Consider the following 11,023-nt stretch of genomic DNA (forward strand, 5'->3'; position numbering starts at 1 on the left):
CTTGTAACTGTTTTTTTTTTTTTTTTTTTTAATTAATTCTTTATTGATTGTGTAGTTGTGCTGTTTCTATTTGCTGATGAATGTTTCTTGTTCTCAGGTCTCTCTTGAACAAAACAAAAAAATCTCAACTAGAGATTTCCTGGTGAAATAAAGATTAGGCAATCAAGTTGTAGCAACACCTAGTCATAAATAATAGTATTTCTTTAATGTAAACACATATTATACATCTGTGTGTAATAATAAAAGCCAGGTTTAGAGTGATGTGGTGGTGATGTCACAACAGGTGTTACAACGTATTTGGTGACCCATCAGATTCTGTAACCTGCAGTGTTAGAAGAAGTATTCAGATCCTTTACTTAAGTAAAAGTATTAGTACCGCAATGTAAAAATACTTCACTACAAGTAAAAACCCTGGATTTAAAATCCTACTTAAGTGAAAGTAGTAGTAGTGAAAGTATACAAGTATTACCAGCTAAATGTACTCAAAATACTAAAGTAAAAGTACTAATATTGCAGAAAATCGGGCTGTGCTTTTACTTTAGTACTTTAACTAGTATTTTTACTTGTAATTAAGTATTTTTACATTGTGGTATTGCGACTTTTACTTAAGTAAAGGGTTTGAGTACTTCTTCCAAACACTTCAGGGCACTGAATCTGATGGGTCACTAAATATGGTGTAACACCGGGATGCCGGGGAGCGGTGGGTTCCAGCCCCGCGGAAGGTGGAGGGTATCCGGACCGCCAAGCACAGGCGCACAGGCGCAGTCAAATGCGGAGCTACAACCTAACCAGCCTCCCGGATTATCGTTTTTTTTTTTTTTTTTTTAAATAAACAACCTCTAGCGACGGTAACGTGAGACTCCTCCTCGCTCAAACTCGGCGCTGTTTGCTGTCACCTTGCGTCTCCCCCTCCCCCTTGATGATGATTTGCGAGGAAGATGCGCCGGTCTGAAATTTCCGTTGACCTTCGCCTCCGCTCCGCAGCACCGAAGCATTGTGAAGCGCAGCCGCTACAGGTCAGGAGCGCCCCGGCTCCTGCCGCTGCCCCACATACTAGCTCCCATTCTCGCTAGAAACACAGGTGCTCTGACTGCCTTCTAGCCGGGTAATCTCTGATTTTGTGACCGAGGCAGATGCCCCTCGCTCTGTCATCCCGGCTTGTACTATGGTGGAGTTTCCATCTCTCAGTCCTTACTGGCCTCTCATCCGCTTTCTGGTGCCTTTGGCTATCACCAATGTTGCCATCGACCTCGGAGAGCAGGTAACGTTTCTGGGTGTTTTCTTTTTGTGTTTGCTCGGTGCCGTGTTATCCTTGTGATACGTCAATAACAACAGAAACAAGCTCAAGACTGCGGCTGTCTTTGCTAGCAGCGGCTAACGGCTTTTAACGGTTATTATTCCGCCGCTGACAGCATTATGTTTTCGGCGTGTCAACCGCCGCTGCCGCTGCCGTGCATCAATGTTTGAGCTTTCAGACGTCCAGAAAAAAAACACCGACACGGAATATTTCGAGCTTGTTTCGTCAGCCACAAAAAAAAAAAAAAAAAAAAAAAAAAAAAAAGGCTGGCGTGTGTTGTAGCTAGAGCTAGCTTAGCTGTGAAGCTGGGAAGATAATCATTAGTGGTTTTTCCTTATATATTACTTAGGAAGAGGAGAAGAGGAGAGGAAAGGCCCTTGTTTATTCTGAGATGTTTTGCCAAATGCACTGACTGAGCCCTTGCGGATTTCAGTGTTATTTATCACCCAGCTTGTCCCGGGCAGGCAACATACTGTACCTGCCTGTGATTTGTGTCATTATCATGAATCGGTAAATCTTAATCCAGGCCCGGTTGGAGATTATGGTGGATCATGCACACACGTTAAACAACATTTATGCTGTATTTTCTTCCATTGTCTTTTTTTTTTTCCGCTGGGAGGTTTCCTGTCTTTTCTCAGCCAAACGTGTGATCTCAGTGGCTGCTGCCTTTACCCAGGGGACACTGGGCTGATAGTGTGAGAGTTTTAAAAAAAAAAAAAAAACAACACATTGAGGCTTTGAGATGTTAGGATTAAGCTTATGTAATGGCTCTGTTGGTTGGTATAAATAGCACACAGTTCTGCAAAGGAGAAGAGCAGCCATAGTAGTTGTTCTGACTGTAAAACTGAATGGAAATAATGCTGTTTTTAGGGATGTGGGTGTTTCCTGTCCAGACATGAACTGCTTTTGCACTGGTCAAAGATCTGTTTTTTTATTGTGACTGTAAAGCACATATTCATTCTTTTAACGCACTCATGACCGTTGAGGACTTTGGTGGAGTATCAGCAATTGCCTTCTGGTCAGAGATAAAGTTCAGGCTAAGTCATGGTCATGTGGTTGAACTTCTCCTACCCCCTCCCCTCTTCTTCCTCTTTCACCTCTCCTTTTCCACCCTGTGACATGTCTTCCAGGCCCTCAACAGGGGCATAGCCACAGTCAAAGAGGATGCAGTTGAAATGCTGGCCAGCTACGGCTTGGCCTACTCCCTGATGAAGTTCTTCACCGGGCCCATGAGCGACTTCAAGAATGTGGGCTTGGTGTTTGTCAACAGCAAGAGAGACCGGAGAAAGGCTGTGTTCTGCATGGTGGCGGCCGGGGTCATCGCGTTTGTCCTTCATATCTTGATAGGTGTGTGTTTAAGGGTTGTTTGTGCACACACGATAATGACACGCTGCGCTTAAACCGCGTCCTGTAAAAGGGAAGTTTTTGTATTTGTGGCAAAACTAAACTTGTCAGGCTTTCTTTGTGGGGAATGTCATAATCACTGCTGTTCAAAACAATATCACCTCACTCTCTACTCACCTGTGGTTTCCTTTTTTTTTCTCTGTAGCGTACACAGATTTAGGGTACTACATCATTAATAAGCTCCACCATGTGGATGACTCTGTGGGACACAAGACAAGAAAGGCTTTCTTATACCTGGCTGCTTTCCCTTTGTTGGATGCGATGGTGAGTATACAGTACAGCGTGGTTATTTTATCATGCAAGAGATAGATTTAAACACACCTGACCTATAAATTTATGATGTTTAATCCCCTGTAAGTGCTTTTTCCAAGTGATGGAGCATCCCCAGCCTTTAAAGTGCACCTCACTTCTTTTATATAGCCCGTCATCCAGCTGTGGTTGAGAAAAATGCTCAAAATAGAGCTTTTGTTTTTGGTGTAGAGCTCGGTGTCTTAGGGCTAATGTCTCTGTCCATTGTTCTGTTTTACAGGCATGGATTCATGCAGGGATTCTCCTCAAGCACAAGTACAGCGTCATAGTCGGCTCAGCCTCCATCTCTGATGTTGTGGCCCAGGTAACGAGAGCTTGATTTTTAATCCAATGCAGAAGAGTTTTATTGTGAAATTGGACGTTTGAAGCACGTTTGGTAGTGTTTTAAGTGTTAATAGGTGCTGTTTCTCTCCTGCAGATTGTGTTCGTGGCCATTCTCCTCCACAGCAATCTGGAGTGTGTGGAGCCTCTACTCATCCCAATCCTTTCCCTGTATATGGGTGCCTTGGTCCGTTTTAGCATTGTCGGGTTGGGTTACTACTGTAACATTCATGACACTATTCCAGACTCCAGTGGACTTGATGTGGGTGTAAGTTCCCTTTGTGTGCCCTTTGTTTTAGTTTTTGTCACAATTTTCCATAAAGTAAGAGGAAGGAAATTAGGACATAAATGAATGAGAGGTTTGTACTTCCACTTTTTTATGCGCAACCTAACTTCTTAAGCTGCCTGAAGCAAAGGGACAGTGGTGTTTGTTGGATTTTTTTTATAACAGTAAAATAAGAATTAAGCATTTGTTTTCTAACACAAGACTGATTTATCGGGTCCGTCTTGATCCCTGCAGGGCGATGCCACCATCAAAAAGATGCTGAGTTTCTGGTGGCCTCTGGCCCTCATCCTGGCTACTCAGCGCATCAGTCGACCCATCGTCAACCTCTTTGTGTCTCGCGACCTCAAGGGGACCAGTGATGCCACAGAGGTGGGTGTTTTTTAATTTAATTTCTCATCCATAACTGTTCTGTTTTTCCTCAGCATTTCTGACTGTGATTATGTCAAATATGAGTTGGAAGAAATAAAGTTTTATTTTCTTCTTTAATCTGGTTCGCATGAGTAAATTTATATCACCTAGTAGTAATACTGGTATTATAGACTGTTGTTTGATATACGGTATCATTAAGAGACTTTACAGCTACGTGAAGCCAGTGGACTAATTTTCCCCTCAAGTTATTGCAGATGAAATGCCAGATGCTAACAAACTCCCTCTGGAGCTTTCTGGCTTACAGAGACCCTAACTACTAGAGACAATACAAAGCTGTTTACCAGAATGAACTGGAAATCATTGACAACACTGGCTGCCAGTGGTTTGGGTGATTCACCATGTTCATGTGGAACTCAGGGCATGATTACACTGAGTGAAAACATTCCTACATGGCCCTACTGTTCCTGCGTAAAGCCTGACACCGCCTGTTGTTGTTTGGGACACAATAACAAGCTCAAGGCTGTTATCCAATGGTAAACTTGTGAAAAACCGCACGCTGATGGGAAAGTTAGGGACACACCTGTCATTAATATAGCTGTGTGTGTCGCGTGTGGTATTTTGGACATTAAAGTGGGAGGGGGGGGGTGAGCGTGCTGATGACTTATCGCTGCTGTGTCTTTGTCATTCCAGGCCGTGGCTGTGCTCACAGCCACATACCCTGTGGGTCACATGCCCTACGGTTGGTTAACCGAACTGAGAGCAGTGTACCCTGCCTTTGACAAGGTAAACCAGACTCCCATACTTGTGTTTGCTGTAGTGGTGACAGATTATTGTAGAAGGATTTGTTTATGCCACTAATATTGTTCTCTCTCTGACAGAACAATCCCAGCAACAAGCTGAACGCTGGTAGCCCAGTCACCAAGACGAATATTAAAAAGTTTACATTCTGCTGTCTGGCTCTGTCGCTTACGGTAAGATCAGTCATATTATTTTACTGGTAATCCTCTCAGGATATGGCAGGTATTAGCTTAGAAAGAAAGAAAGTTGGGTTTTGTGGTCTGTGGGGAAACAAACTTGGGTCTGGAATCAAGTTTGAATAGATGAGCTTCACTAACTAAAAAATAATATTGGTTTTCAGGTATCGTTCAAACAACTAGACTCACCTTGGTAGTTGAAACAGCAAGCATAGTGTTTCAGGATTCATTTTCAGAGCAGGCATTCCCACTCCTGTACTGTATTTATTTACAACCTCAGGTGTCCTTCATTCACATTCTCCTACAGCAGGTGTCAGTTGTCATACTGTGGTGTCCTGCAACAACCTCATGTCTGAGGCAAGTCATTTTGTTTCACAGTTGAACTAAAAATGCCCAGTTATACCACAGACACTCATAAATTTAGGCCAGGAATTGCAACATGACTTGTTTTTGCAAATCTATTTCTGTGCCTGATAATATTGGATACTTTGGAACATACAATAAAAAGTTAAAAAAACATCACCACCAACGCACAGAACATTTGAAAAACACATAACATAGTCTGTGTTTCATTATGTTTACCTTTTTTCAAAACCCAGCTGTGTCATAGATGGAAGATAAAAGTGTTTCTAAGTCAGGGTTCAGCTCCAGAACTGGCAGAACCGGTCCAGTGTTATGCAGAAACAGGTTGACATAGTTTTTACAAACCTTGCCAGAGGCAATTCTGTCAATGATCTCCCACTAAATCATCTCTGAACCTGAGTGCTTTCTGAAAAACAAGGGCTAAAAAAATTTTAAAAATCTGTAAACAAGCTCATGTTTTAGAGATTTAATCATGCTGTTACTGCTGTACACTGTGCAACGTGATGGGGGTTCACCACTTAGTCGCGGGCGTACTGAATGTACTTTTCCTTTGCCATCCTGTCGTGGTTTCAGGTTGCAGGCAGGGAGAGAGAGAGAGAGAGGGAGACACATTAGGGTGGAATTTGTGAAGAGGCTGAGGGGCTTTTGTTCCCCGCTAACACTCCCATCCAAGCTTTAAGAGCTTAATAAAATAGGCATTCACATAAAACATATCAGTTAACGCATACCAAAAGCTCCTCACAGGTGTACTTTTCTTTGCTAAGTAATGAGTGCTGCAGCCACACAAAAACTCCAAAATATTTGGATACCAGCAGGCTAACAGCAATATCACTCTTTAATCTAGTCTCTCTCATTATATTTGCCTTCTATTCAGCATTGAAAGTGAACGTCTGTTAAGTAAAACAGAGCCTTTGTCCTAGTTAGATGTCTTAACAGCCTGAATAAGAAAAACAGGAAGTTTGTGGCCAAGGTTGGGTCTTTTTAGGAGAAGGAGGAGGAGGAGGAGGAGGAGGAGGAGGAGGAGGAGGAGGAGAATGGCACACCAGATGTGGAATCCCAAAGCTGTAAACATGTATGTGAGGGTGTGTGCTCGGCGCAGCACAACAGGCTGATAGGTATGGCCTGCAGCAGTGTTGAAAACCCAGAGCTGACAGCCCTCATGCCAGGACTTGTCCTGATTACAGATGGAGGAAAGACAACGGAACGAAAAACAGACGAGGAAGCAGACGAAGTGATTGCAAAAGTTGATGTGGGAAAGAATTATTCTGTACAAGCTTATGAAACCAGACCATGATGAGGATGTTGTGAGTGTGGATGTCTCCCCTTATTTAAGGGAAACCACATCGGAGTCAGGGGAGACTGTGGTTTCACTCGAGCCATTCAATTTAATTATTATGTGCCTCCATCTTACTAAAATAATGATAGATGATGGGTCCATACTAAATAAAATCATCAGTTACAAGTAATCTATCCCTAAACGTCGGCTCAGAGGATCACAAACCACCAAAACCACATCACAGACATCACAGACAAATTCATCATTTCCTCCTACATATAGAAAAATAGGTGGTGGAATGTTAATTACTTAATTGCAAGAGAATTTCTTTGGGCGATTTTTGTTCCTCTAGGCTAAAAATAACGCAGCACCATCATCTTGTGTCTTTTCTCTTACCTCAAAATGTGGCTCAGTGGGCTCCACGTGCAATAATTTTAAATAAATTGACGTATTCATGTTCAGATCAGACAGGCTCATGCGTGTGTGTGTGTGTCTGTGTAACACTCCTTAATGTTCGTATCATCACACCATAATAGCGTTGAGATGTTTCGGTAATGTCGCACGTGCCTCGGCAACTGCTTCTCGAAACAATAACATTGTCCGTCATGCGCTCGCCCGCTTGTTTTTATGTGAGCTTCAAAGAGCCACATTCAATCCCAAACCCCCCTCTTGAGTTAATGAACTAATGAAATCTAATGAGGCGTGCTGGGGCCGACTCCATTGTGGTGCAGCGAACGCAAAAAAAAAAAAATTAATTTGCCTTTGTTCATTTTGTGTCCAGCTTTGCTTTGTGGTGTTTTGGACTCCTCACGCATCAGAGAAGATCCTGGTTGATGTCATTGGAGTGGATTACGCTTTCGCCGAGCTGTGTGTGGTCCCACTCCGAATTTTCTCCTTTTTTCCTCTGCCAGGTAAGACGCATGTGTATGAATGTTGTTGTTTTTTTTGTTTGTTTGTTTGTGCAGCATCAGTGTCCAGCTGTGTTTTTCCTTCCTGTTGTGGCTTTAACAGAGACGTAGCTCAGACCAGTGGGGTGATCTTTCTACTTTGTGTGTGTGTGTGTGTGTGTGTTTCCAGTGACTGTTCGGGCTCATTTGACTGGATGGCTCATGACCCTCAAAAAGACCTTTGTGCTGGCCCCCAGCTCAGTTCTCCGCATCATTGTCCTCATCACCAGTCTAGTTGTGCTGCCTTATATGGGGTAAGTCAACACTTCAGAGAACACTGTCAGGGTCACAAAGGTCAGCGCTGTGACTCAGACCGACTGTGTTATTTAATACTGTGCTGTGTTTGATTCTGGTAACACAACACTCACAAAGAAGGATTAGAAAACCAATACACGTCTACATTTGTAAAACTATAATATAATTAGATTTAAAAGCAGCGGCAACTTGATATAATCCTTTTGTATTTCAGGGTTCACGGGGCCACACTCGGGGTTGGATCCCTCCTGGCCGGTTTCATAGGGGAGTCGACAATGGTTGCCATAGCAGCCTGCTATGTTTATCGACAACAGGTGAGAACACCTGGCTTGAGGTCATTGAAAACACACACACACACGCCTTATTTTGTGCTTCATGCAATTCTCATCACCAGCCACTCTGAACCAGCTGTGTCTCTTCATTGTGATCATTGTTTAGTTTGAAAAGAGGCGTATTAGAAAATAATCCATCTATAAATAGATGCAAGGAAAAAAAAATTAATTTAACACAGGTTTATATCTGAACAGCTGTGTTATGTTTTTGTGTGAATTGCATTTGTGTTTGTTTTAAGCACTAAATTTTATTTGATGATAAATCTGGTGATGTTCTCTATTTTTCTTCTAGTCAACAAATCCCAAGAAAAGACGAAAACTGACAATAAACTAATCCTACTGACAAGTATTGTCTGTGTATCCAAAGCCTGATATATTACTCCTCTGTGCCATGGAGCTTATTAAAAACACAATTTGTTTTGAGTGGATCCCACATACTGCACACCATCCCGCTGCAGTAAAAAACTCACTAATGCACCAAATGTGTTAATCCGCTGCTGAAAATAGTCCTCAACATATGCTGTATTTCATGTTTGAGTGATGTTTACTTAAAAACTACAGCTGTTTTAAGAAATTATTGAGCATTTTAAAAAAGTCAGACCTTATATTTGTGAGCCCTTTTAAGACTTGTGTCTCAGTAGAAACCAGTGGACTTGGGACCGAGTGCCACAGTCGGGGTAGGGAAGTCAGACAACTAAGGCACTGTTGGTTTTGGTATTTACATGTGATTTTAATTTACAGAGTAATGCAACCTTATTCTATTAAGTATCTAAAAAGGGTGTTTTTGGCGTCACACAGTACAGCTACTATAGCTTTAACAGTTAATTAAGTTTCCAGTTTGAGTTTTTCTGAATTCCTTTCAGAAACATGTTCGTTCAAAGACTCGTTGAATGTTTCAGGTCCAAGAATTATTCATAATGTGCTTGTTACCGGCAGTCAGGAGCCTTGTGCTCAGGCATCACTATCTTTCTATTATGAAAGCTTCATCCAGAATATTATATTAAAGAGCAGGATTTCACAGCTCAAGATAACTTGTAAAACACAAATTTTTACTGTCCCAAAAATGACACGAGTTGTCATCAGCTGCCAGCTTGGTCAAATTTGTTTCTTACTTTGAATAAGAGGGTTGATTAAAAGTCGTGTCTTCCAACAATTTCAACATTCTCCACATCTTATAATTAACTCATGTTTGATCAAGGGGAGGTTTTGTGCTGCACCATCTGCTGTTTTTATCCAATTAGCTGCTCAATTTAGGGTCTAAAAAAAAGTCAAATGTTGTATCTTCGTACCTCCTGCTCTTTGAGTACACCTTTTTGGAAGCTCTCAAAGCTCTTTTTCAGATATTGTTTCTCTATTTTGAAATTTAATCAAAATCATAACCAAGTCTTCAAAATCTTCTAATTTGTGTTTCCAGTATGTATTAGGTTGCTGCTAATAATCTAAATGAGGTTATTGAGTTCAGCTCTGTAAATCTTCACGTGAGAACTGGATTATTCACACAGTTATATGACGTTCTTACGCTTTGCAGTTTATCAAGAATTAGATTAACGCAACAAAGGTCTCAGCTGCAGTTTTTGGCAGTGCGAGTTCTCCTTTTTCCCTCTGAGTTTTAGAGAATGTGTTTTTTTTTTTTTTAAATATCTTTGACTGCTGTCTTTGCAGAAAAACAGCGAGATGTCCAATGAGCTGGTGGTGGAGGGCGAGGACTCCGCCCCGATGAGCGAGGTGTGCTCCAGGACTCAAATGGACGCCATCGAGGAACTCCAGGAGGAGGAGGAGGAGCAGGAGTGAACTCTGTGAGAAAGGGAAGGTAAAGCCCGACCTCCATGTTCGAACTTTGCTGAAGAGGAGACCGCTGAGTGATAAGTGCCGGAGAGGAGAGAGGAGAGAGGACCTGAATGTGGTTTTGGTTTCAGAGGTTCTCCCGACAGACTGAACTTTCAATAAGCGCAACGAGGTCTTCTTCACGTCGACCTGCACCCCATTACAACGCACACTGTAAAGAAAGCCATGCACCTCCCAAATGTTCATCCATCAGTGTAAATACCTGTACGTCTTCCGACCTTTTCAACAGTTCTCATAGTTTTGCATCATCACATCTGCAGGTGTTTTAACCAATTTCATGTGTTTACTGGTAAACAAGGGAAAACGACACAGGAGAACTTCTCCTCCTCAGTGGCAAGAATGAAACGTCTGTCGAGTGGTAGTGGAGTTGCCAAAATACACTATTTTATGTTATTTTATCAAGATTAAGCAGCAAGACCTTGCTTGAATTCAAATAATAGAAATATTGTGGGACTTGTTGGGTTGTGCAATTGTATTTTACATAAAATGGTGTACAGATTATTGTTGTTTTATATAGGTAATGCAATGTGTATATTTAATTGCTCAGAGGGGTCAGGAATCCCTCGTTATATCATTGCGTGTTACAGAATACAGTTATGATTGTTCACTTTCCATGCAGTCTGAGAGTCAATCTACTTTTGTTTTGCCAAGCATTTCCCTGGTAGTATTCAGACTGTCGTATGTACTGTATATACTGTATAGGCATTCTTATTTGGCAAATAAATTGCTTTATTATTATTATTAAGCCTTGTGTTTTGTTGACATCAGCTTCTGCGTTGTTTGCCGTCCCACAGAGCCTCCCTCCCCTCCCCCCTGCTATATGTGTAATAATTAAAAGATTTGTTTTTCTTTATATATTTTTCCCTTTTCCTCTGATCTTATTAAACCCCAGAATGTAGAAAAGTTTGAAAGTTAACCCGTCAAATTGCCAGAAACTTGTACATTTAAAGAAGGTGACACAATAGTGGACATAAAGTTGTGTACGGGCAATGTGTGAACACATATTTAGTCCTTTTTTATACCAAAAAGTCTTTCATGGACAAAG

At 41.7% G+C, this 11,023-nt stretch overlaps 1 protein-coding gene across 2 annotated transcripts; it reads left to right on the forward strand.

The window, feature by feature from the left end:
• Nucleotides 1-696: 696 nt before the first annotated feature.
• ankha (ANKH inorganic pyrophosphate transport regulator a) lies at nucleotides 697-10,719 on the forward strand. 2 transcript variants are annotated; one of them, XM_042399941.1, is made up of 12 exons: nucleotides 697-1,261; nucleotides 2,428-2,644; nucleotides 2,847-2,965; nucleotides 3,231-3,314; nucleotides 3,429-3,599; nucleotides 3,852-3,986; nucleotides 4,677-4,769; nucleotides 4,865-4,957; nucleotides 7,381-7,510; nucleotides 7,677-7,800; nucleotides 8,016-8,115; nucleotides 8,426-8,493. In XM_042399941.1, exons 1-12 carry the CDS (start codon nucleotides 1,166-1,168, stop codon nucleotides 8,465-8,467), a joined length of 1,404 nt encoding a protein of 467 aa, XP_042255875.1. In that variant the 5' UTR covers nucleotides 697-1,165; the 3' UTR covers nucleotides 8,468-8,493. The 2 variants fall into 2 exon arrangements, with proteins under 2 accessions (XP_042255875.1, XP_042255874.1); XM_042399940.1 differs by lacking the exon at nucleotides 8,426-8,493 and adding an exon at nucleotides 9,796-10,719 and having other exon boundaries at nucleotides 699-1,261.
• Nucleotides 10,720-11,023: the final 304 nt, after the last annotated feature.

This window comes from Thunnus maccoyii, chromosome 21, assembly GCF_910596095.1.
Source record: "Thunnus maccoyii chromosome 21, fThuMac1.1, whole genome shotgun sequence".
In the NCBI taxonomy this organism is placed as follows: Eukaryota; Metazoa; Chordata; class Actinopteri; order Scombriformes; family Scombridae; genus Thunnus; species Thunnus maccoyii.

Bases quoted from the DNA above. Each gene is read 5' to 3' on its own strand.
- ankha (XM_042399940.1), top strand. From the start codon at position 1,166: ATGGTGGAGTTTCCATCTCTCAGTCCTTACTGGCCTCTCATCCGCTTT. The intron at 3,315-3,428 runs GTAACGAGAGCT...TCTCTCCTGCAG, and splicing joins TCTCTGATGTTGTGGCCCAG to ATTGTGTTCGTGGCCATTCT. The intron at 3,600-3,851 runs GTAAGTTCCCTT...TGATCCCTGCAG, and splicing joins CCAGTGGACTTGATGTGGGT to GGCGATGCCACCATCAAAAA.